At 39.8% G+C, this 27611-nt stretch overlaps 3 protein-coding genes across 3 annotated transcripts in view; 1 reads left to right on the top strand and 2 right to left on the bottom strand.

Moving 5' to 3' along the window:
- The first annotated feature begins 1146 nt into the window (after positions 1-1146).
- LOC144476561 (putative RNA-binding protein 46) lies at positions 1147-5619 on the top strand. Its single transcript, XM_078193658.1, has 7 exons — positions 1147-1196; positions 1263-1306; positions 2769-3652; positions 4001-4175; positions 4246-4568; positions 4694-4823; positions 5519-5619. Exons 1-7 carry the CDS (start codon positions 1147-1149, stop codon positions 5617-5619), a joined length of 1707 nt encoding a protein of 568 aa, XP_078049784.1.
- A 2267-nt stretch (positions 5620-7886) lies between these two features.
- Positions 7887-13084, bottom strand: LOC144476330 (uncharacterized). The gene is made up of 4 exons (XM_078193088.1): positions 12804-13084; positions 11360-11495; positions 10483-10703; positions 7887-8667 (listed from the first exon to the last, which is right to left on the bottom strand). Exons 1-4 carry the CDS (start codon positions 13022-13024, stop codon positions 8289-8291), a joined length of 957 nt encoding a protein of 318 aa, XP_078049214.1. The 5' UTR covers positions 13025-13084; the 3' UTR covers positions 7887-8288.
- Positions 13085-16239: 3155 nt separating this feature from the next.
- The window catches only part of LOC144475981 (lachesin), an 82258-nt gene continuing 70886 nt past the window's right edge, over positions 16240-27611 (bottom strand). The window contains exons 4-9 of the mRNA XM_078192471.1: positions 26712-26897; positions 24666-24858; positions 18803-18931; positions 18600-18719; positions 17365-17535; positions 16240-16744 (exon numbers count right to left, since the gene is read on the bottom strand). Of these exons, the coding sequence (XP_078048597.1) occupies positions 16323-16744; positions 17365-17535; positions 18600-18719; positions 18803-18931; positions 24666-24858; positions 26712-26897 (1221 nt within the window). The 3' untranslated portion in view covers positions 16240-16322. The remainder of the gene's footprint in view (positions 16745-17364; positions 17536-18599; positions 18720-18802; positions 18932-24665; positions 24859-26711; positions 26898-27611) is intronic.

Raw genomic sequence — 27611 nt, 5'->3', positions numbered from 1 at the left:
AAAAATATTTACACGATTCCTCGACGCTTATTCTGAATTTCTGACGCGACACATCGGTGGCGTCACACGAAGCGCGCGCGCGGTACTCATTTAAATTTAAAATATTTGATTTGGACAAGTCCGCCGCGAAGTGACAACTGCTGCGGCCTGGGGCAACGCAAATGAATTCGTCCGGTGTGTTTCCAATTCGAATCGCGGTGTCATCGATTCGTAACGAAAGCAATTTGTCGATGGAATACGATCGCGCGAAATGTGTCTTCAATAGGGAGGAGGTCGAACGGCTGTCTTGTATTCCCCGTGAAAGACGCGTGCACGTATACACACGGTCGCTCGCGCGCGCGCGCGCGCATTTTCCGGCAGCAATCAACGTGCTAATCAAGCTTTTGAATCAATTCAAAGGATTCAGTTTCCGGTCGGACGGAAGTTAAGACGAACTTCCGCTACCATCGAGAGGGTTATTATAGCAACGAATATTGCGTGCGGTTATGAACATTTTCAGAGAGCCAGGTGCACAGGACTATCTTGTTATAGATATACAGTGATTTCCTAGGGTTAGTTGTTAACTCTACTTTGGCAAATTTTGGAGCGCTTTTGACTTTCTCTAGTTTGTAACTGGACGATCGGACTCGTCTATACGATAATACTATAATCTATATTTGAATTGTGCAAACAACTCTGTTGAATATATTTTTGGACGTACACGTTTGAATAATTGTTTTTTTGATAAACATGCTTATGATAATGTTAAATAAAAATTTGAAATTGCATCGAAATATTCTACGTACTCGATTGAATAACATACGATAGATTGACATTGTAGTGTTGCCATAGAAACATCTTTAAAAATGTACGAATTTATAAAAGATACAAAGCATATTTTTCTTTTAAAGTACATATCATACAAAGCGTGGTGGATTTTGCAAAATCATTTTCCGTTAGAAACTTGTTGGGCTATTCGAAAGTTCTGATTTATTGCTTTTCAGAAGAGGACGCTGTAAACAGTCCTGCTTTTTTAAATCTATAAAATAGTTGCTTGAGAACCAAGAAAGTTCAAAGCATGGACGAAGTATAGCTACAGATGAAGTATAAGCACAGATAAAGTATAGATGTAGATGAGGTATAAGCACAAATGAGGCATAAACATAGATGAGGCATACGCACAGACGAGGTATAGTAGCAGATATAGCACAAACGAGGTATACGAATAAACCTACTATAAATGAGGTATAGGAGTAAACTTGACATACAATTTATTATTACAGACAAGCTATAGATCTGATACCTCGCTATGCCTATTATTTACACGGTATCCCAACTACACTCGCACACATACTTAGAATCTATACAGCATTGCAATTCTTTTTTTATCTTGGAATCTGAATTATCGACTCTGTAAAAATGTTTAATACGATAGCGAACTCTAGCTAAATAGAACGGTCAACCAGTGAACTACATTTGAATGCAACATAAAAACAACGTATCTAAGGTATTCATAAAATATTCAGCACTCGCAGTAGAAATGAAATATACAGTATACTCTCTTCTTGCTATCTTTCGTGAACTATCGGTAACGCTGAATGCGACACGAAATAGTAAGGAGGGCTTTAGGTCCTCAAAACAAAGGCAAATAATCTTACAAGATGTAATGTCTATATGAATCCTGAGTCTATCTCAAACCTCGTCTTTAGTATTATATCTACAATTAAACTTAATTACCAAAATGATCAACAGTTGATTTTGATAAACAGTTTGAGCATATCGTCACAGGTAGCGCCACCATACACTAAATTTATTTGCTCGTCGGTAAATTTATTAAACTAGTTCCATCACATTGGCGCCAATGTTTTTTAATTTAATTGCCTTCGCTAAAATAATAATAATAAATATTCCAATGCCTTCCCGATAATATTCTGTAATATTTGAGATTTTAAATTGAAGCAGAAAACCCATGTTTATGTTAAGCAGAATAAGGTTTGGAAATAATTTCAATGGCGTACTTGAAACCTAAATATAAAATCATTCATACTAAAAATATTGAGTAAAATAAGAGAATTTTAACACAAGTACATTAAATATGTTTTTTATCCTGGCCTCGGTATATAAGAGACATGAATTTTGCAACTAAATCGACGAGAATGGTTGCAACTGATCAAAAAGTAATTGCAAGAAATTTATAGTTAATAAGATCGTGTCTGCTATATTAAGATATCACTAGAAATATAATCCTTTAATTCGTCTCAAATCGTACTATAATTTCACATTTCCCTACGTTACTTCCCGAAGTTTTCTTCTTATGTCATCAATTTCAATCATACTTTCAACATTTTTCACGATAACATTATTAATATATAAGCAAAGTCGTTCACGATTTATAGAAATTAAATTTGCACTTATTCGCTAACGAAGACAATTTTACTTCAGTATATATTTTATATTCATACCATTCCAGGTACGTTCGTGCAATTTATTCAATTTCTCATGATATACAATTAAGAAACATGTCATCTAAGAATATTCTTTACAATTTACAATACAGAAAAGTATAATCTAAAAATTGTATTCGCGCTATTCATACACTTTATTTTCAAAAACAATTTAATTATACGATCTAAAAATGCACATGTTTTTGTGAAAACAAAATTGCCCTCATCTTCGAACAGAGGACACAGTATCCTCCTGGACGATACAAAATCCGATACGGCTTGCACGTGCCCCTGGCGCAGCTCGTGTTCTCTCCAAGCATAACATTCGACGTTGTCTCTTTTTAGCCTTAAAACACACGCAAAAGTACCAAGAGCGACACCATGCAACCGCGTTCGGTCTTTCGATGGAAAGACCATCCCATATTCCGAAGAATCTCGAATCGGGTAGGGGGGCAGCGCGAGTCGGCTCTTGGTACCCCGGCAGTCGGTCTATCGGTTTCGCGGGCGCGAGTGAGGATCGAAGCTCCGTCGCGATGGAATCTAACAAGTCTGTGACTTCTTCCACCTCGAACGAGTGCCAGCTAACCATAAGATTGCTGGAGATGCTGCAGAGAACCAAATACGAGCTGGTGCAGGAAAATGGTCAACGACGTCTGACGGCGCCCGAGATCGTGCGCGGCGAGAAGGAACGCGTGAAAGGTGCCGAGATTTTTCTCGGACGTCTGCCCCGCGACTGTTACGAGGACGAATTGATGCCGATCCTCGAGAAAATCGGTCGGCTTAGCGAGCTTAGATTGATGCTCGACTTTTCCGGGTCCACCCGCGGTTACGCGTTCGCGTTGTTCGAGGATTCGAAAATCGCGAGACGAGCTTGCAATCGGCTCGACGGTTTCGAGATCAGACCCGGCCATCGTATCGGCGTCGTCAAATCGGTGGACAATTGCCGGCTGTTTTTCGGCGGTGTGCCGAAGAACAAAGGCAAGGAGGAGTTCCTGCAGGAGCTGAATAAGATCCTTGACGGCATCACCGACGTCTATCTGTACCCCAGCGCCCATGACAAGACCCAGAACCGTGGATTCATTTTCGTCGAATTTAAAGATCACAGGGCTGCCGCGATGGCTAGACGAAAATTAATCCCGGGGAAAGTTACGCTCTGGGAGCATGAAATTGCGGTCGATTGGGCTGATCCGGAACCTGGAGACCCTATTGACGAGGAGATCATGAAAACTGTAAGATTTTTCATTCTGGTGTACGTGATTTTTGTATTATCTCGGTAATATCTACCTGGTTTTTCAAATAAGTAATAAATATATTTCTATGATCCATAGTTTTCGTAACATTTTATTATTATTTTAATAATACAGCAGCATTCAATACAGAACAAATATATATAAATACAATTAATACTATTCGAAGGTCTTCCATCGTTGGATTAACTCTTTGCGATAGGAATTATTTTAGATTGCGTGTCTTTCAGTAATTGTAATAATTAATTTCTCAAAAATTAAAATGATTACTGTTTTGTCTCTACATTAAATTATTCAGTATTTTACATTTGCAAAAATCGGAATTCTTAGGTTACGGCGCTTTTCGTGCGGAACTTGTCGATCGAGATTACGCAACAGAAAATTCGAGAAATATTTCAGAAGACGACCAAGGTCCCTATCCTGAAGCTGAAGAAGATTAATCACTTCGCGTTCATCCACTATGAAAATCGTAAAGCAGCAGAGATCGTAATGAACATTATGACAAGTGTGTATTAATCATTTGATCGTTAAACTCGTACCGGTTCTTTCTTATTGGTTAAATATTTCTTGGTCAGAAGATGGTGGCATCGCTCAGTCCGAAGGCTGGGAAATTAGTTGGGCGAAACCGATCGGGGCCTCGAAGATGCTGGAAAGGCAGCGATGCATCAATGAAGCATTTGCTAAAACGAATTCGTATAATAATGAACACAACCGGAAGAAACAAGCTCCGCTGAAGAAGCAATACCGAAAAATTAAGATAGACTGCAATGGTAATCAAGAAGTAGACGCCTCGGTGGTGCACATGAGCGTTTTGCAAAATTTTATTAAAGACAAGTTCGGCGCACGTTGCGTGTTCAACTTCCTGCATCTTGGTGTTCCGCCGAATTTTGTTTGCAAGGTAAGCAGAAGTTTGTCTTGTTTAAATATGGCTGCTGTCGCAGTTAGCAGATTATTCAAGGGTCCAAGGTAAAATAAAATGTTGGAAGTTTGTATAATAATTTATTGCTTACGTTTATTTTACAGATTACAATTTTCAAAAATGCGCAGCTTCTTCTCGAGTTCCACGGCGACGTGATGACCACGAAGGAAAACGCGATCATCGACGCGTGTTCAAAGATGCAGAATTTCATGCGCATTACATTCCAAAATTGCCGTAAGTGAAGAACTATTTCACTAAGTCTTAAATAATTATTAATAGCTTTATCATATCAATTTTACTTGCTAGTAAAATTAGCCACAGTTGTAATAATGACTATAAACGTCTTTATTTGTAATAACGGTACTAAAACTAGTTGTGGCCGAACATGATATATTCGTAGTTTGAAGTATTGTTTTGAGAATGGAGGAGCTTCGAGGGCGAAGTCGTGACTCACGAGGACGCTTAGGCGTGTAATATGATACTTGGCTTGTTTTGACTTGCTTCGGGAAACCCGTGTTGTGCTTGCGAAATTGAATTTTTTCGTCCTCCATAACGAAATCTATTTACTTTTTTGTTTATATCTTCTTCCCACATTCAAACAGCTTCGATGATATATCATTATTTTTCTTTTGTACCATTTTACTTCATTAAGTGCTATTATTTATTCTATATTCTGTCTAAATTCGCATACAACAAATTTCAGATTAACGCTTGATTATTTAGTTATCTTTCGATTTTACTTTGAATTCAGTAATTGTAAGAAACAGACGAAACGTTTCGTTTTTAATAATCGTACAATATTTAATAATCGTTTAAATAATTAGCATCGGTGTGATCAATGCCCTAAACATTTTTATTACTTCGTTAAGAAGATACACGTAGTATTAACCACATGTTGTGTACGTTATTCTCTCTTTTTTTTTAAACAGAGCGCCAGAACGAAGAGCAGTATCATGAACTACGAAAATTAGGACTTAATTCTGGGTCTGGATCACCAGCTGACTGGAGCAATTACATTAATTATAATTAAATCAGCGACCAATTTTCCATCGCTAACCGTCCAAAGATTATTGGTAGTATTTATATAACGTAGAGACCCAAAAGCATGATGAATATTGATAGAATTCCATACATTTTAATCTGTTTCGAAATTCCGAGGCAAAAATAGGATCGGGAATGATATTTTACAATTTGATTTATGTAACCGAACACTTCTTACGCTAAATTGAATTCGTGTAAGCAAGATATAGAATGATAATTTGAACGTATAAGCTCGTTATTAGAAGTAGCGCGAAACAATTAAAAAAATATCGTGCTGTTTCTCTTTTTTACACAATGAAATTAACCTTTGACTATGATATTTATGGGAAAAATTTTACAGAAATGAAAGCTCGAAAAGAATGAATTTTTAAAAGCTAATTTAGAAAATCTGACAACCACAGGTTCTCTACGTTAAACAATATTTATATAGTCTTTAAGGCATTAAATTATCAATTTTATTAACAAAGAAGCAACATTTCTATCGTTTCAAGTATACCGACAATCAAAATAATCAATCAAAATCATTTTAATAATTATTGTTACTCAAACGAGAGACCAAAGATTAAATCTAAAGAATCATTGTTTCGTTTATATTACTGTAATCGCATTTGAATCCGAAGTACGCGTGCGTCTTACGTTTAGTTTCTTTTTTAATCACTGTATAACGCTACAGTTCACAATGAATTTGTAACAAACAATCATATCTAAAACTCAACTGGCCGGTTTTATTTTCTAACAAATGTAAACAATACATATATACAAAAATGCGTCAATAAAAATATAAATTAATAGTTTAAAAAACGAGAAAACGTGGAAACATTATTCTAGAAATTTAGCAAAAATTCCTGCAATTATATGACACGGGAGCGAAGGCCAGAATTACGACTTGAAATTCGCATAAACTCTTACGGGAAGGAATATTAGACAGTGTTGTCTTGCGTTAGAAGGAACAACGGTCGTCAAGTAGCAGCATTATTCGATCTTCCGAAGTTAAATTGTAATCGGAGATGGTACGATTGTCGTCCAAATAAAAACCTCTGTTCCAGAGCTTCATCCTATCCGGTTTCCAATTTCGATGCTTTTCGTTCAGCAATTCGGCGAGACGTTGCTTCACAAATCCGATTGTTTCCGAGTAAGGAACTCGCATTCGCAAACGCGGCCCTTCGAGCCTGCATATCGTCACGACTAATTGACATCTGCAGTCTGGTGTTTTAATGATTTTTTTTCACGATGCGTAATTGCGATAGCGAGCGTACAATGAAGTTTCATTTGGTAAACGTTCATATCTTACCGTCCGGGCAGAGCGTCATTATTTCACAAACATTTCTTCGTGAACATTCGACATTTTCAACTATCCCCTAATTATCATTTGAACGACAAGAAACGAACATATTTGAAAAGTCAAATTGAAACGAAAAATCACGTGACAGGTTTCATTGGACTGTGTGTTGATTGAATCGGTCAACGTTATCTTCGCAAATTTAACATGGGTTAAGGTGTACACCGTGAATAAAATTACACTGTTCATAAATTCCTTTTTCGTGACCAACTTCCGGCTAGTTTATTTAATTTGCAATCTTTCCCAGCGACCCGAAGCTGCACACGTTTAATAATGATGTTTCCAATTATTATAACATGGTAAAGGAACTGTGCGTTACATAGGTACTTCTTTCTTGTCGGAATAATTACTAAACAGTGTTCTTCGCCAAAAAGTTAAATGAACTTTAATATAGTTTAATTATAAGTTTCAAGTTAAATGGAAGCTCAAACGAACCGATTTTCATCAACTGTTTGATTTAATTCCGTTTAAACGACCTTTCATACACTCTGCTGAATTACAAATAACTTCCGCTCGTTTTCCTTAAACTTCTTCCTTTTTTTTAGACGAATTCCATTGAAAATTAATTATTATAATACACTTTTGGAGTCCATTAATTTGGAATCCATAAATAGATTTTATGAAATCTAGCTATAATTAATGTGAAACCCAGTCCATAAATCAAATTCAATAATGTAATTTTAAACAGAGCCAGTTAATTATTACGATTGCCACTCCGATTCCGTTCGTCAACTTTAAAATAACTTAATAAAATAATAGACGATCTTAATAAAACGTAACAAATGTTTATCTGCATTAGAGTACTTGTTAATACTGTTTTTTTAATCAGAATTAACGTAACGAAACATAGTATAATTATGCTGTCTATCGTTATGTAAAGATTGTAACAAAAAAAAGGAAGGTATATGACAAAATAATTAACAGTATAATTAATAGTTTACTCAACAACACTCACATATTATTCGACACTACCATAAATCAGTGCTAACATTTCTCATCCCTTTTGTACAATATGTTATAATCTTTTTTGTCAAAGTTGATATTGTTATTTTAATACTGCGCATACCTATTTAAATCTATAAACAAATTCTGTAGAACACTAACAAGAAGCTGTTACACTTTCTTTTAAGTACCAACAATTTAAAGGAATTTTTTAATTGTTATAGACCATAGTAAATTGCGCATCGCTGTGAAAAATCTGTCAAGGTAGGTAGCGTTAATTGATAAAAATATAATCACCATCGGAAGCTGCTGCCGCAAATGGTGTTATTGGCGTTTAATAGCCACGTAATCGTAGTTATCGGTATTACCTATTACAATTAATGCAGGAACCGCATTGAAAATCGTCCTTGCGACTTCGTGGTCGGTACTAAGACAGCGACGTAGCTTTCGAGGATCCGCCTGATGGTCTCGTTATCGGCGTTGCCGGTAACATTCCGGGGTCTCATGCACCTCGCCACCCGTCCCGCTTTAATGGTACATTCGTTCTTTTGTTGCCTCGTCTCCGTGGAAAATATTTCGTGCGCGAAGTCTAGCAATTCGCCGACTACGCAATCGAGGACCGTGTCTTTCGGTATTTCACCGTGCCCCTTCTCAGCGCATTCTTTGATCATGGCATTCATCCACGCCCAGTCCTCCCATTCTTCGGTGTACTTCACGCGCTGATTGTCCAATTGCCACGTTAAGTGGGCCCGGTACCTGGAGTACCAAAAAAAAAAAAAAACACGAGTCTCGCTTGTATCTCTTTCGCTCTCACGGACAAATCGTTGCTTAATGTTCTCTTAATTACGCGTACGCTATCCAAGCGAGTTCATTGGCTTTTCACGAAACGCTTGATTTCGTCCTAACTGCCGCGAAACTTGCTCTATGATTCCACCGAATATGAAGGTACGAATGGAAAAGGAATTTTTGATATCGATGAGAAACGATCGATCATTTCCGTGGCGATTTTCGAAATAGTATCGAGCGTTTCGTAAAATGCCATTATGGCTCTTCTGTGGGGTGTGTTTTCAAGTATGTTTCATGAGAGTTTCGTTTAACATCAATTAACATCTCTCCCTGAATCTGAAATGTTGATAGGCAAACGTAATAAAAAAAATATAGATCGTCTTATATATATAACATTTTCTTTTTCTTATACTTTTTTAATCCGGGAGTACGATAATTATGACATCTGCAATAGTCGACGAAGCGAAGGCTTTCTAAAGAAGTGGAAAACCTTCATTTTGATCGGCTACTGCGTTGACAATTGTCAATATCTTTTAATGAAACTCTCTTGGAACTTATTTCATAGCGTGTACTATAAAGTTGTACGTGCAGATATTTTATAAAAAATTTACTGTAATTTAGGAAATATAATAAAGATTCTACGTCACACCCCTAAGTGGACACTGCAGTATTGAGCTCCATTTAAATAATCTTATAATATGTAATATAAGTATAAGTTATATATGTAATACCTTTCGATAAACATTGTAACACTTTTCATGGATAATCGTGGACACATTTATAAATAATTAAAAAAGATGCTGGTCGAAGTTATCGACCAACGAAGATAACCGATAATCTCAGGGGTCAATCGCAGATGGCTCGTCTCAGGAAATCAATCGCTGATAATTTATAAATAATTTCCTGATATCTCTGCACTCATGATTTAAATTTAAAGCAGAGATATTCATCGATTCGCGGGTTACGCCACAATTTACGCGACCGATTCGCGTTCACCGATATCCCAAAGTATTATTTGCGGAAAACTATTCAATAAATAAGCATCGCGATAAAAAAAAGTCTACTAAAAATCCGAATGAAAAAATTCTAATTATTTCGATGAAATGTTCGACGTAAAAAAAAGAAAAAAAAAAACGATATCGAAGATTCCGAGAGCTCGCAGCTTAGTCACGTTTCGGTCCCGTAATTTCCGCGATCAAGCGGATATTCGCAGGAAACTTCTTTCAAAATGTTCACCGGGGGGTGGGGGGGGGGGCAACGAGCTTTTCGTAATCAATAAAAAAAAAAAAGGCCCGTCGATTCGGAAAAAGTCTCGACACCGGAAAACAGAAATTTTTTTGGCGTGCAGCGTGCCGGTGTACGCGCGCGACTACCACGGAATCGGGGCCGCGCGCGGCGGCGGGTTTAAAATAAAAAGGGGGGGGGGGGGGGGGGTACGGCGTGATTGCCGGGCGCGAAGAGTGTTAACGCCACATTAAAATATCCTCGTCAGGTGTAAATTGCCGGATCGTATCCCGGGGGCTGCTAATCAGGATCTCGCTGTACCCGTTGAATATTGCAATGCGCCGCATTCGTCGCGCGGAGTCGATAAAAGTCTTTTCAGAATAGGAGAAACCTGTCTGCCCCCCTCCTCCTCATCCTCCTCCTCCTCCTCCTCCTACTGGTCCGTTCCTCCTCGGCCACCCTTCTCGATCCAACCCCGGCTCCTCGTCCGCCCCTCGCGGCCCCGGCGTTTTCTCGCGATTCGTTTAACATTATTGGAAAAAGAAGTTGCGCGCGACTCACCCCCAGTTTAGCGGGTTCTTCTCGAACTTGACGTTTTTAAGGTTTTTTAGGTAGGCGAACATCGAGTAGTCGATGAATTTAATTTGATTGTAGTCGAAGTAGAAGCTCTCCAGATTCGGCAGCAACGTGAACACCTGGTAGTGGATCACCTGGATCTGGTTGAACGACACGTCGAGAACCTTCAGTCTCGGCGTCTCCGCGAACAGTGCTCCGTCCAGCACCTTCAATTTTGTTTATAAATAATATTTATGTCAGAATGATTTCGCGTCAGACTGATATCGTTCGTTCGCTGTTTCTTCACTGTAACATTTTATCGAACTGGCACCTTTTACACAGAGAATTTCTTTATTGCTGGCTTTTCAATTGAAATGTTATTTTCCTCATTGGAATAATCGTTATTATTTATAGATAATTTGTGTGTATTTTTGTGCACCGTTATCACGATGTTTAGAGAATGTGAATATGTATTTATAAGCTTGCTAATTCGGTTCTCTGAGAAGTATTTAAAGGAACAATTATAAGTTAAATTTTCTCAATTCATTAATTAGTAAATCTTCTCTTTAGTTATGATAGAAAGAGTAAGAGCATTCGTATATTTATATGTAAACTGTAAATGATTTTATTGTAATATTCCATTACTATTATGATATAATATGATCTATTATAGTATTCTATTATTATTATATTATTACAGTATAATCTATTATAATACTCTATTACTATTATGATATAATATTATAATATAATATTATAATATTCTATTACTAATAAGTTCCACATTCACTCAAAATAACTAGATATCTGTGAGTGAGACTGTAATTAACAAACGATAGTGAATGTACAATAAAAAATTCCAAAACGTTCTCTTTTTTCTCACCACCAATTTGTTGCCCCAAAGTAGCAGCTCTTCCAGCTTCGTCAAGCCCCTAAACGCCGACTGGTCGATCGTTTGTATGCCTATTCCATGGAGATCCAGCTTCACCAATGTTTGACTGAATCTTCGAAAGGTGAACCTACAAATGAACGACATTAACATCCGACACTTTACATTTTAATCACGCTATTTGCAATCAATGGTTTTTCTAGGATTCTCTAAACGCATCTGCAACTAACACATTCCGTTACACCCGTGCAAGTTGCGACTTGCACCAATTTATCTGATCTCTTACGATGAGATAGTAGCGATTGAATACTATCTACGTCGATAATTTCGTTCGGTTTATAAATAAAGGAAATACGTTCGAGTCGGAAATCATAAAAAGATTTGACCAAAGATTTTTGTACAAGGAACGCTATCTGCTTTTCTATTAAATGCTTTTTTATTTTGGCGAAATAGCTTGCCAGATTCGATCAAACAATATCCCAATATGATTCTTTCCCCATTATGAAGCAACCGCCATAAACAATACCGCGTCGTGGTCGAAACGACTAAGTGGAGACCGCGTGGCGCGGAACGAAGCTAATAAGAGAATATGCGAACGTTTTAGGTTCTTCGATAGGGCGAGTTCCATAAAGTTCTGCACAAGGTACGTCACGCTTATTTGTTGCGACAAAGGCGCGACCCACGCGTTTCTTACAATTTCTACTAATTCGTTTCCCCCACGCGACGCGGAAACCATGGTAATAGTTTGCGACAGAGCCGGAAAATCGCATCAAATATTCACGGAATTATCGAACGCTTCTCGTAAAACTCTGCAGTAGTCGAAATAGATGTCCCTCAATTTTTAAATGTTCCTCGACCGAAGAATTACCGTCGCTCGCGACAGAATTGGCATTTTTTGCGAATGTAAATTCAGAGGAGCCTCGAAAATAGACAGTCATTACGCATTTAAAGGAAAGCATTTACGCGGATAGAAAATAGTACCCGGTATTTATAATACAGTAACAGAATAAATTATCACAGACGACATTGCTTTATTAATTTTCTCTAATATACCGATAACGATTCTTCCAACCAATAAACGAAGCTTTTCTTGCAATTCAGTTTTTCGAAAGTTAATTATGAATGACCTTTAAACGCGATCGTTTAATTAATCATTGTTAATAGAAATTTATAGAAAGTAATTTTGACAAAGAAATGTTCTTTCGAGTATATTTTCTAATCGAACCGATGGAATCAAGCGAACGATTCTCAAGCTTTTCTGGATGAGAAATTTGTTGAGTGCAGAAAAAAAATTCCTCGATTTAGAACAGTGACAACAGTCGAGGTGGCGGCGTTGAACCGCTCGATCGCTCCACTCGATCGCACTTCCAGCGAATCAAATATCGTAAATAATCGAAAATCAAGCAGCTCATATTTCGTTCCCCCCCCTGTCTTTTACCCCGGCAAATTCGGTATTTCCGAGTCCGTGATTTCAATGGCCTTCAGGTTGCTGCTCTGCCGATCCAGCGCGGACACGTTTGTCAGCTGGCTGCATCGCAAGATCAAAGACGCCGTCGAGCGATCCGCGACCGTCTTGCAGGGTCCCTTCGCCTTGGCGGCGGCTGCGTCGCACGCCAACGACACCAGCCCGAGAACAATAAATAATAACGCGCGATCCATGGCGATGCCGAGACCCGGGACGGCGGCGGATGAAAGCCAGCCGCGGACGCGAGTGTTTAATTAACTGAACGCCTCTTGATATCCTCCGCTCGATGAGCAACCGAATCGCGTGGGCGGCCGCATCCTTCGTTCCGCGTTACGATTTCCGTTCCCGATAAGGGAATTAGTTCGCGCTGCGAAATTAAAAGAAGCCACCGATGCGCACCGTAGTTTCTTCTTTCGCTTTTCTTTTTCTTTCTACTCTCCCCCTTCCCCCTCCGCCACTTTCCATTATGATTTTCATTAACTAACACGGCGCGGGAGCAGGGAGGAGATTGGACGGCTTTTTTTCGGCGGATGGCGTCGAATCAGAATCGGCTGGTCGGTGTGGTAAAAACAACGTTTATTGTCGTACATATATACACGAATACACAACTCAAGCGGTTGACATCGAGAAACGATACATTCACATCCACGATCGAAGAATTAACGCGGATCGCGAGGCCCGGGATGGATCCGTCGATCCCGTTCGTGCCTAGGAATTGGTCTCGGACGCCGAATGAAACTCGAGTGATGTAATCTGGTCGATCGGGCTGCTCAGATTTCTATAGTGGCGGTCGAAAGAAAGTATAGTTTTATGTCGCTAGAAATTTGTAAATTTATGAAGATCACTTGTGACAATTATTTCTGTTTTCGAATCATTTATGTAGTAGAGAAAAATGGTATGCAAATGCACGAGTCTTTCTAAGGGTTTAATAATCGAGTTTATGTTAAAAATTTCATGTTTCATGTAGTTTCGAAGTCTCTTTCGACCGCCACTTTACACACGTCTTAAGCTATATGCATTCAACGCGATACTAATCTATACAACAACCGAGAAACAACGCGATGAAGATTTTTACCAAAGTGTTGAACGAATCGTATGTTTTCTTTTCAATTTATGACAGCGTTCTTGACACGTCGTCTGCCATAGTGATCACCGGAAACATGATATCCCTAGCAAACGTTCCTCACAATATGTTCCAATGCCTTGGTAAATAACGTTATAATTATCTTTGAAAGATCAGCCGCGTCTTCTGCTCTTTTAAACGTTTAATTGCACTGGACAATGTGTTCAACTCTAAAAGGTTCGACTTGTAATTCAACTAGATAATACAATTTGACTAGAATGAAATGAACCGACGATGTTCTGGAAATATACAATGGCCTGAAAACATTGTCGATCTTATAAAAAGACTGAACAATTAAAAATAATTCTATCTCGTGTACTAATTACCTCTTGACCTCGTATCAATTTTGAACGAATCTCGTTCGTACATTTGACCAACTTAGCAGTCTTTGCTGAATTCGAAAGATGTTATCTAGCTATTCGGAAAGTGGACTAAAAGTTAATGAGAAAAAAAGGACAGTGAATCCAGCTAAATAAAGATTGAAAACACGTTGAAGAAGATCCATAAAAATTGCTTAAATGCAGCCATACGTGCACTTTAATTACATGCCACATTACTGTATGATAATTTTATTTAAAAAATCAATTTAACCGAAGCATTACGTATTTACAGTTCCCTATAGTTTTCAAAACAATTTATGGTTCAGCTTCGTGTGACCTTTGCCGACTCTTGTTTCAAAACGATCGGCCCAGTCGTAAATGATGCACCGTACTCCTCATTAATAGAAACGCGTACATGTAATACTCGAAAATATCATGAAATATTCAGCAGTCGGCGAGCTATCGAATCAACTGGGAGCAAGTGCCTATTTACCGGGGCTGATGATGAATCATGGTGAGCGGGCGCACCGCAATGGCAGCGGCGAACGTGCCGACAGCGAAACGGCAAGTGTCCGTTCGCACCCGCGGGCATTTTCTATTTCCGAACCGAGCCTATAAAAATACAAACACGCGTAAACGTCGTCCGCGGCTGATAACGGGCAACGGGAAATTGAAAATGAAACAGATAAAAAACCACGCTTCTTTATTGCGAGCGAATTCATTAGTGTTTCCGGGTGTATGTTAATTACTCTACTGGCCTTGTCGTATACAGCTACAGTTTATTGTCATAAAAACCGTTCGTTTTATTTACACCATAGAATGATATACCATATCGACGAGGATCCCCGATATCACACACACACGCGCGAGCGCGTGAACGATGCAACGGTGCGACACGATGCGACACGATCCCAAAACACCGAAACAGTCCGGTGAGAGGACTGTCTCTGTTTCGGTCGTGAAACAGGGACAACCGTCGCGGATTCAGACTATCTAGAAACGCAACAACATACTTAATCCGGCGATTCTGGATCGCGGGTGGCGTCAAATCAACGTGAACCGGAAGCCTAGGACGCAATCGATCGTTTTTATCTGCACTCCCTTTCTCTCTCGCTCGTTCTCTCGCTCGCTCGCTCTCTCACTCATTCTCGTTCTCTCTCAGTCTCTCTCGCGTACTCTTTCTCTCTTTTTTCGTCCCTCTCTACAGTATAATTTGTACTTTCCGCGTTGACTAGGCGCGCAGGAAACCACCGAAACCACGGAAACCAAAATTGAAAACGTTTCGACACCAATTTACATTTTATTAATTATTTTTAATAATCTGTAGTAATATAATATTATAGTAATATAGGAAAACGATCACAGAAATAATTCAACGCTTCATTGAGACGACGATTTTTCATAAAAATTGTTGAATAAAAATTATCCTGAATAAGAAGTGCAAAAAGAACGATCTTTGGACGAACCATCAACTTTCAACGATTCTTAGCTGATAAATAAAATAACAAAAATACGAAAACTTGAAATTTTGTGTAATAAAATAAAAATTAAAAGTGTAATAAAATGTTCGTAGTATAATAAAATATTGTCACTATAATAAATCCTGTAACATAGGAATTGGCAATTCGAAGCAAAAATGTTGTTAGTATAACACCTGGACTGATTTTATTGCACAATAAAAATTCATTACGTTAACTGTACAAAATAGACGAGAACGTCTTTCCTCGTTTAACGATAACAACAATTCTAAGGTTTCGAATTTGCCTATTAATTTTTATTGTAAGTACATAAAATTCGCTATCTAATAGTAACGTCTCTGGTAATAGTTATTAATAATGTTAATCAATATTTGACGGCAGTGTATCGCACAGTAGCACAACGCGCCTCGCCCAGAAGACAATCGTCTCCAAAGTACAATGTTCAGAAGTTGACGAAGGTTAGTTTCGCGGTAAAAGTGTGGAACCGATGGGTGGCACCGTGTGTTCGCGCGGCTGACAGTCAGCCGTGAGTTCCGGGCGCGCCGAGTCAACACGCTCGAGACAATCGGCTTTATGAGCTACAGACGACGATCACTATGAAAGCGAACATTAATCCTAGGTAATTTAATCGACAATGCTGCGACGAGGTTACGCTGTTCTGGGCATTTAATTGAGTCGGCGGGAAATGCGCGGGCACGGGCACGGACGCCGGGTACGACGAGGAGGAGGAGGCGGAAGAGGAGGAGGACGAAGAGGACGAAGAGGAGGACGAGGAAAGTTTGGACCTTTTCGCGCTCGGGTCCGTCAAAGCGTTCGAATTGTTCCTCCTCAGCATCGGTGTCGAGTGACCCATATTACCGCTGCTTTTCGACAGCGTGCCGTCCCGACCGAACGAGTGCAATTTAACCCTTCTGTCGGTCTGTTTCTTTGACCCGTGCTTGTCGATGTACTCCGTGTGCCGGATCGGCGCTAAGGTCCTCGGCAGAGTCAGCTCTGCGATAACAGAAACGTTAGTAAACACTCGGTAGAATCGTAGAGTTCGACGGCTGAATGGAGAACTGGCGCAAGTGTCCCGCCGGCTCATCTCCCCGGCCGGCGCCGAAAAAAATGGGGTAAGCTCCGGGAGCGACACGTAAGATCCGTATTTATCTAGATCAGCGAGCGGCAAGGGTATTTTACGGTGCAACGAGCCCGAAAGTCCACCCGACAAGGAACACTGTTCGACCGATGACGAGTTCGCACCGATTTCTTTACAGATAAAAATATATGCTAAGACGAGCGCATAAATGGAAATTAAAAATGCTTATTATAGATATTATAGCAAGACTAACTTGACAAGTAGTAAAAAACAGTTAATTATAATAAAATAATATTTATTTGGTCAAATCGCATCTACTCGTTCCTCCCATCGAATCCGCAGTCCGTTAATTACCGATTTGATTGCACACCTGAAAGAACGTATGCTCATCGAAACGCGAACGTATTCAACGATCGTCGATTCAGACACCTTGAAAACCGATTCGGACACAGAGCAGCCATTTCATCCCGCGGAATATCCGAGCCAGCTAAATTCCCATCAACCCGACAACGGAAGACAATGAAACAGTCGTTACCTTGAAGCCTAATCTTGCCCTCGGCTTTCCCGAGCAGGTTGTCCGCCGTGCAGGTGTAGCCGCCGAAGTCCTCGACGCCGAGCCGCTTGATGGTCAGCTTTAATTGATACGCGTAATCGTTCAACGGCACCTCGGACAGATCGTGTTTCTCGTCCGACAATAACTTTACACCTGAAACATCGCGCGGGCGTTGCATTAGCGCGGTACTCTCGCCGGGGTTGATCCGCGAAAGACGGTCGCACGGCAACGATACGGGGGCTGTTGTGAGGGTGGGTGGGGGGAGATGGCGCGTGGGCTGGGTGTCTGTGACACAGCGATTACACAGGAAATCGTACGCCGACGTTGAGAAACAGCAGTCCCTAGCACTCGATATCGTGCCCCGCGATCCTTGCTATCGACTAAGAACACTTGCTGCTTCACTTGACAGAGAGATTGTTGCTCGTTATAGCAGCTAGCTGCGTCCGAGAGCACGATGATCCCTCCTCTCAAAGTTACGTTTATATAGAAAACAAACGAACTCGACGATGTTCAGAAATACACACACACACACACACACTGGGCGCAAATGTTGATCTTTCAGAGATACCGTGGAATTAACGTTCATCGCGGCAATTACCTCTTTTAAATCTCCTACGTGTTGGTGAATTTCAACGAACAGGTCGAATACAAAAATCGGTCCAGCAAATGGTTTTTCGTTTTTTATCTGACATTTAATCGTGAAGGCATGTGATCTTTTATTTCGCCTTTTCTGATCGTTCTGCTTTAAACAGAAACGGTACAAAAAAAATTTTGAAAAAATGAATTGAATAAATTTTTACGAATTTTGGTAAACGTCGTCCAGGTACAATAAATGTAGCAGCCATTACTGTTTGTAATTATAGCATAATCATACAGCGGATCTGTATGCAAAATAAAAATGGTTAATCATAAGTAAATATGAATTAAATAAAAATGTTTCTCTTCCTTTAACAATTACAGTAAATTGAAAATAATGTAACAATATCGTCAAATTCTTCCAATGGCTTTACAATGTCATACTTGACCTATTAATTTTTATCATATACACATAAAATCCGCAATCTACTTACAACAATATCTCGAAATTCCACCCTGTGCAAAATAATAACGTGAAATATTCTACGAAAGAAATCAACGAAAATCGTTTAAATAAATTATCGGATCCGAAACGAAATAAATACTGTGGTGGCCACCACAAGTGGGCCTTCGACACTTACCGTTGTCCCTGTACCAAGTGTTCAATGCTTTCGGCGAGGACTCGACGTAGCAGTGAAGAACGACGTCGCTGTTAGCAGGTGCCGCTACTAATTGGTTCGAGACTTTAATCAGCGGTTTGACTGCGGGCCGAGAGAAAACTAAATGATTAATCATGTAAGTTGCATTCACCGTTCCCGCGGCCGGGGGGTGGTGGTTCACTTACAACGAACATTGACGTAATAGCGTTTGCTGACCGTCGGCGGCACCCTGTTCGACGCGATGCAAAGGTACGAGCCCATTTCCTGCCGTAGAATGCCCGTCAGGTGAAGCTGCTCCCCCTCGTACGTTTTCACTGCGTGAAATACGCGTTTCGTTAAGTTACTTCTGTTTTACGCCTTACGGAAATTCTATGGTTTCCCTATGACCGCCTTCGCGTGCCTCTGAAAGTAACGGTCCTCTCAACCCTTATTCAGCGGTTCACTGGCGCGATCATGGTATCACCTTATTATATTATTTTATCACCTTACCTTCGCCCACTGTCGTCGCTATATAATGTTATAAACGTGTTGTTATTATCTCGGGTGTTGCTACGAGTCGAAGATAAAATTTAAAATCGTTCAACGGGGTAAGAGGGTGCTCTCTGGTTTAAATAATTCTACCGTTCTTGTTTCACCCGTTGACCCTTTTCACTGTCGAGGAAGTTTCGACAGTTTTATTTTCAGAATTAAATTGGACCACACGGAAGAATCTACAACTTCCGGCGAAAAGCACTCGGAAATTATTCACGAATTAGACGAGGATTTTTGGTTCATTAATCATTATGGACGATGTAATGAAAAAAGTCGTCGCACGTGGAGAATACGCCCCATGCACAGTTGCAGAGAAAAGTTAATAGTTATATATTCCTCGGGGTAGTAAAACTCTTTAACATGGTATGTTTATGTCAGAAAAGATATTAATTTTATTCTTTCATAATTTCATTTCGTATTTGTAACTCGTTCTATTTATCCTCAATATCTTTCTCATTTGCGTACACTAAATACGTATACTTGCGTACTAAATAAAACAATATTGCAGTATAAACAGTGTTGTATGCTTCGCCATAATATGTACTTTTCATTTAATCAGCCGTATATTTATTAAATATTTAAAATTTAATCTAATATTGACATTTGTTCTTTTGCGAGCTATATAATGAGAAAATTTAAACATTGTGGCGTGTTTTGCTCGACCATCTTTTTATGCATAATATAAAATTATATTTCGCAGCAGATGGAGAATATTTGTCATAATTGAGTAATCTAAAAAATTAGCAACACTTCCGATTATCCGTAAACGTCCACATTTTTATTTTCATCTCAGCTCCGTATTAATTTAACATTAATTTCAGCGCTCTGCAACGACGCGTTCCAAAGCGAGCGGAATCGCGTCGAAGAAGTCGCAGCCTGGACAAAGCGTAAACAATTGCGACGCGATTGTTTACGATAATACGCTTATGAAAGACTGTGCCGTGAACTAACGAGAGCGTATTATCAGTCGAGCAGTCAAGAATTTATATTCCGACAGTCGGAGGAGGGGGTAGTAGTATTTTATCGCAAAGTGTCTGTTGCATAATTGTTAAACGCAACGATAGCGCGAACGGTAATAAAAGTACTCCCGACCGAGAGTAACGGCAAAGATAGCCGTTTAAGGAGGCAACCATAGTCGCGCGTTCGTTGATGAAGTTTGGGAAACTGCAACAGGTTCTGTTTCAGTTCCAAATCTGATCGAACGAGAATACAAAAGACAAGATCAATGGCACGGTCGTTCTACAATCGGAGAACGCGTCGCCCAAAGAGAGAGAGCTCTTATCTTTATTTTTCTTGAATTCTTTTCGATGCTATCCGATTCTCGTGCAACATTTTTCTACAAACGGTAATGCGCGATGTTGAATAATCTGTCCCGTCATTCGCATCGGAGCCAAATTACGTCGAAATGAGACATTAAATTAATAAATAAATTGATGAAGCGATTCACGATGCATTTTGACATCTCTCATTAGAGAGCAATGTTCATACATTCTGTTTGAAATGATGTGTTTAAACCAATTCTTAATTTTGGAACATTTCGAGCAGGAGCACGCAAAACTCATAAACTTCGTAATGACAAATTAATTCGATTTGTTACGGTCACAGCTTTGTACATAAAATGGAGAGAATATAACACTAATTTAATTTTTATTGTAATGTACTGAATAAAATAAATGATGCTTTTTGGAATTCGAAAGAGTTAATGGGTAAAACTTAACTTTCTAGTTTCGATTTTACTAACTTATTGATTTTGTTATCGTGAAAATTTCTGGGGTTGACAGCTGACACTTTGATTGTTAAATACTAAACTACAACGCGTAAATAATAGTAGATAATTATCTGCAAAATGGAGATTGGTTTAACGTATTATTAATGTATTATTATGTCATTTATGGTCGTTATGTATCATTATTTAATGTATTAGTATTAGATTTTATTATTTAATGTATCAGTATCAGTTATTATTATTTAATATATTAATATCAAATATTACTATTTAATACATTAATATCAAATATTATTATTTAATATATTAGTATCAGGTATTATTATCTAATATATTAATATTAAATATTATAATTTAATATATCATTATAATATACATTATATTATATAGTATTATTATTTATAAATTCAACGAACTCCTCCTAGAGATTTAGGAATATTAAGTCCGACAAAGTAAGCGATACCTCGAGAATTCCATTCGTGGCAAACACAATCGCGACGGAAAAAGATTCGCGGCGCCATAAAGAGACCACCTGACTGACAAAGAGTCGAACCAGAAAAGAGCAGACTCGATTCGGGGTTCGATCGGCGACCGTCTCTCGGTTCGCCGTCGATTTCATCGGAATTATCCGGTCGTCAGCCGTCGAAAAGTTTTCGAAACGATTTACCCGATCGTATGGTACCGGTTTAAATGTATTCCTGTTTTAATATTCAGATCTTGATTACGCTCTCGGCGAGGGCAAATGCGGCCCGGTGAAATGACGTGGATGGATCTGCTCATTAAAGGATCCGAAACAACCGACGAGAGAGAGAGAGAGAGAGAGAGAGAGAGAGAAAGGGAGAGCGAGAGACAGAGAGAGAGAGAGAGAGAGAGGGATACGTTCGCTGAGAAGATCGGCGGATCGTTGGCGCGATATAGATACCGAGTGGTACACACTTTCGCGATGCAGTGTACACAGCGAATATTGCAATCGGGTATGCGAATCGATGGGGCCGGCGAAGAGGAAATATATGTAAAGTCAACATCCATCACTCACCGTTAGAAAGGCTAATCGGGTGGCTGATTTTCCAGCGGAACGCGGTGGACCCAACAGGGTCACGATCCTTTTTTTCCTCTCTTCTTTCTCTCCTCTCTCTCTCTCTTTCCCTCTACCAGTCTTTCTCTCTCTTTCTCTCTCACTCCCCCCCTCTCTCTCTCACTCTCTCCCGCGGTCTCTCCTCCCTCGCTTTTCTCTCGACGCGTCGCTTTTACCGAAACCCCGGCGTATCCTTAACTCGCGAATCCATCATACTTGTTTGGGTTTCGGTTGGCACCGAATAAATGACCGATCAGCGGCCCCGTGTTCCTTTTCTGTACTGATTCCGATGCATGTATGTACATCCAATTCCGATTTCCCGCGGATCGAGCAGCGGCTCCCTCGCGAATTTCTCGCCCGGCATTCGGGGGGAACAGCCAATTCGTGAGTTTTCGGCGATCGTTTTACGGTCGATGTCGCGTCCCGCGGATAAAAATCGAGAAACTCGTCGACTTCGACGTCTTAAAGCTTTCGGTGAGTTTGTGGAGGAACGTGTGGAGAAACTATTGCTGTATTGTGAGAACAAGGGACCAAGATTGCAGGGTTTTTGTATTTTTTTTTTTTTCGTTGTTCAGGATGAAGTTTGAGTAGAGAGAGAGAAATTGTACGTGGCTAGAAAGGCGGCGTTATGGAGGGGTTTAACCCCTTGCCGTACCATTTTCTTTACAGTTACTGTGATTAGGAATTTTTTAATTGATATAATTTCTTAGAAGGGACAGAACGTTAATATTTATTACGTGCCTGAATTTATTCGAATGCTTAAATATTAATAACAAGGGATTCGAATTTTATTCCAATTTTAAAGTCCTATGTCGAGTGTGACTCGACACAGATACGAAGTCGAGTGTTCACCGATAGATTATACGTATACTAGCATCATACATGGCCAAAAATTACTTAATAAGCAATGTCATTTAACTGGAACGATAATGACGAATAGAAGAGAAATACTTTTCATAATGAAATCAGCCAAAATTAAGAATTGGACAAAATACAAAATAAACGGTACGAAGCGGATGAGCGAGTCGCGAAATCTATGCGGACCGTAAAGGGTCAAAGTACGGTAAGGGGTTAAAGGGATACGTTTCTAGTCGACTTTCAAATCTGCAGGAAATTTTTCATCTTTTCGGCGCGCGTGTGGCATTCCGTTTTCTGTCGAAATAGGGTAGCATGGGTGACGCAATATTTCGACGCGTGGAGTTCATAGTGTTCGGAAAGTGGATACGAGGATGGTTTATGTTTGAGGATTACGGGGGATTGGAAGAATTCGAAACTGGGTCCGTGGAAAACGCGATTTCTCGTTTCCCAGGGAAGCATATTCAAAGTGGAGCGATAAATTAACGGGTCCGATCTGTAATTCATCCGTTCCTTTTTCCTTTCTTTTCTTTCTTTTTTTTTCTTTACGCGATTCTACGTTTTGCGGGATAATTGGCTCTGAAAGTCTGCCAAGCACGCGTGCAATTGAAGCACGGGCTTGACTAATGCGCCTGCTACTTCTACGTCTTCGTCATCCGCCTGTGTGTCAACACTGGAACCGGTAGCGACGATAGCAGAGAGATGATTGCGGTTAGCATCGACATTGTTAAATCGCGTGGAAAACTTCCTGCGTGAAAATAGAAGAGTGCAATGCTGAAAGATATTTAAAAGTTCAGAGTGTTCGAGAATTGTTGAACGTAAAAGTTCGAAGCGTTCGAAAAATTTCAATGAAATTGAATGAAAAATGTGGAGAATACAAATAATCGTAAATTTAAAAATTCAAGAATTATAATTACCGATAGTTTCAATGAACAAAAAATGAAAAGTTCAAGTGATCGAAAATTAAACAATTTACAATTTAAAAATTTAATTATCCAATATTTCAGAAACTCTATTATTTGGAATATCTTGGAAATTCGAAAAAAAACTCGGTGAGTCAATACATTAAGAATTAAAAAACAAACAGACAGGGATACTGTCTTTCAAGTTTGAAAAATCAAGAATAAATAAAATCAACGAACTACAAAACTATATCATTATTAGACTGCAGATTCTGTGCTCATATAACCAAGAATAAGAGTTTACACAATCATGATAATTTGAACATAGTACTTTGAGATTCTTCTAACATACTTACTGAAAGATGAAACAACTCTTCATGAACCTCCCATTAGTTTTTGAAACTGGTATAGAGAATCATTGCACAAAAATCCACAGTCTAGCTACAGCAGAACTTCGATTATTCAAACTAATAAAAGACGCACAAGTAATCAGTCAATAGTTCCAAAAATTAGTCGATTGAAGTGATAGGGTAATTGTCCCAATTTTTAAGCTCTCTGATTAAAAACGTATAGAAAAAACAAAGTATTATATATAAATCGATGATCTATATATTTTTACTTATATTTACCTATTAACATGTTAGATTCAAGAAGAGATATCAAAATTTATTTTTACAAAAATGAACACAGACACGATAAGGACGTCCACCCTATATCAAATTTCTAACAGTTCCCGAAACCAATACTGCTGCATATAGATCAGCTCGAAACGACCTCTATATCTATAACCCGTCCGAACATTAAATCAAGATTAGAGATTCTTGTAATCAAAGTTCCACTGTATCATGTTCGACGGCAGTCCGCTCTGCTCCACAATTTGTATCACGATTCGACGGTGAATCACGACTCGCGACTCCCTTTCTCGAGCGAGTCGACGAAGGGGATTCGAACGATAGTACCTCGTTGAACACCTTGCTCGGTCCGCAGGGTAATATTTCTGCCATCTTCGCGGCGCCAGGTGACCACTGGTTCCGGCGTGCCGGTGGCTCGGCACCGTAATCGCAGATCGCTGTTCTCCTCGGCCGTTAGGAGATCGGTCGAGTCGTCCAAATCCATGATATCGGGCGGTATCACTACCTTCATGTGACCCGTCTGTGGAAAAGATCGTTACCAACCGCCGTATAGTACCATTTGTCCGGCGGCGTAAAAGATCCGGCCACCGGAAGCCGCCGCGCGCCGGACCGCGCGCGCGCGCACACCGTGTATACCCTGGGACATTTAAATCAAGCTTAACCCTAGGATTCGAAACTCAACGAATGCGACTGCTCACCGCTGAGACTTCCCTTTAATCTGGGTTTACCGCGACGAAAAAATATGGACTCCACCCCGCAATTGCGAATACAACCGTCGACCTCCCCCTCCGTTCTATTTCCGTTCCCGTTCGCTCTATTTTTTCTCCCCCTCCCTCTCTCCCTCCCTCCGGGCGAGACCTTCCGCCGAAATTTTTTGCAACATTCAATTAAGCGATGCTATCGCGAATACTTTCGGCGGTCATATTTCCGCCGCCTCTACGGCATTGTTGCAGCGCGGAACGACGCGACCGTGATGGAACACGCGTGATTTCAATCGTTCAAAGCATTTCGATTGCGCGCCGCGGCCGCGGATCATTTTTAGCCCGTCCACTGGCGAACGTTATCGATACTTTTTCTAACGTGTTCGCGACCGTGTTATTGTGTATTTTACTCAGGCTCGATTGCAGAATGTTAATCGTTCGAAACATAAACGCACGTAGATTTTCCGTGATATTGATTGTCGAACGTTGGACATTTTTGGGGATTCGCTTTGGACATTTTGAAAAATTTATAATTATTATATTTATGAACTTTATAATAAACTGTATAATATGAAAAATTAATAATTGCAAACATTTTGGAAAGAATTTTAGATTTTATATAATATTGATTGTTGGACATTATATTTCACTTTTCAAATGGTGTTGAGACTTTTGAGAAATATTTTTATTATTACTTTGTAGTATATATCTTGAAGTATACTATCGCAAAAAGTTCATGGAAAAGTATTAATAATAATGAACGTGACAGTCGATCAATTAGAAGAAGTTCCATTGAAAATTTTACTTACATTAATTGTTGCACATTGTAACCCATTTTCATGAATCTCTTTCAAACGCTATTAAACTTAATGATTTTATAATAAACAATAGATTCTACTACTTGTCCGCCGGCTTGGAAACAAAAATGGACAATTACCGAAGAGAAAATGCGATTATACAAACCTCGCAACTATTTTTATAGTTATTGAAAATCAGTAAATCGAAAAACGAGTCGCGAGGTCTCTAATTCATTGTACATCCTAAGGTACATTTCCCTAAAGTTCCACCGAGAAATATGAATAATTCCAAACACGTTCCGCGACGAAACTCGTGGCTCGTAAATCAACAGCCGGCGCGATCGTGTCCGACATTTTCACCGAATCAAACAAATTAAAAAATCATCATCGAGTACAGAGCCGCAAAGGATTAACAAATGTTTGCGTCGTAAAGTGAGTCACGGTTCGCGGGTCAATCGAATCTCGCGTAAAGTTCGCGCGCTCCGCGGTGCAGGGAAGTTCACGACGTCATCTATGGATTCCGCGCGTTTCATTGAAAGTTTCCGTTCGAGCGTCGGCGTTTAATTACTTTCGCCCACTCGATACGTCGCGTCGCAGCGAACGTCTTTCCGGCAGAAAGCATCGGTCCGGGCGTCGATAAACAGTTTTAAAATCCCCCCCCCCCCCTTCCCGGGGGGGGGGGGGCGCGGACGAGCGTTCATCGATGACAATACCGAGGAAAAAAAACCCGGAAACAATAACGATTGCGCGCACACAGAGAGAGAGAGAGATAGATAGATAGAGAGAAGGTAGAAGGTAAAACGATTCCCCGGGACGACCTTATTGTCACGAACAGGGACAGAATTTTGCAGTTATCTGACACGCATTATACTAACCTGACTCCTCATGGGCTCCGTATTAACTTGACACATGTACGTGCCAGAGTCGTTCGGTTGGACGTTGGTCACGTGCAGTTTCCACGTGTTATGTCCGTTGTGAGTGACAGACAGCCGTGGGTTGTGTGTGACCATGTGCGTATGAATGGCCAGAATAGCTCTGGAGTCCGACTTTATCCAGGCAACCTGTATAATAGAATCGGTAGGGTGGACACACACGGCGCGGCTGGTTCCGCCGTTTCAGCAGCTGATTATAAACCGCGGGTCTCTCGCGCCCGCATTACTTACACCGACGACCGATAATAACGGATTTAGAATTCGGGTATTCGGCTATTAGTTATGGGGGGGGGCGAGTCGCCGCCTGCTCCATCGTCTGTCCGCGACACGTTTCCTCCCCCGCGTAATAGGTAATGGAGCACGGTGAAGTCTGGCGTAACTTGCTATCAGAAACCTGGTTGATACGCTCGACGATCGCGGCGACCGCCGCGTGTCCAATATGGAACAAAGCCGAATCGATGGAGAAATTTATACGAAACGCTATCATCATTTTATGTTTAAAGGGCTACGTTAATTTGAAATTTTTAAAAAATTTTGAAAGCTGCGAAAATGAATTATTTTTGGAGGTAAGAAGCCTGTTGTAGCCCAGATATGACTGATTAGAAGTTGGAGATTTTAAACGGGGTTTTTCCAATCGATTGTTTTAAAATTTTGTATCTATTTTTAATAAAATTAAAAATAAAAATTGTATCTATTTTTCGTATAAATTCAATAAGTCAAATACAAACGACTGTCATTTTGACAATTTTCATAAAAATGGAAATATTTAATCGTCGATATTTAAATTATATGCTCTAGTTTGAAGCACTTTTTGAAGTTTTCCCATTTGACAGAAATCGTGCA

The sequence above is a fragment of the Augochlora pura genome, chromosome 10 (assembly GCF_028453695.1).
Source record: "Augochlora pura isolate Apur16 chromosome 10, APUR_v2.2.1, whole genome shotgun sequence".
Lineage (NCBI taxonomy): Eukaryota > Metazoa > Arthropoda > Insecta > Hymenoptera > Halictidae > Augochlora > Augochlora pura.
Note: the sequence above shows the minus strand (reverse complement) of the source record. Positions and strands in the feature narration are given on the sequence as shown.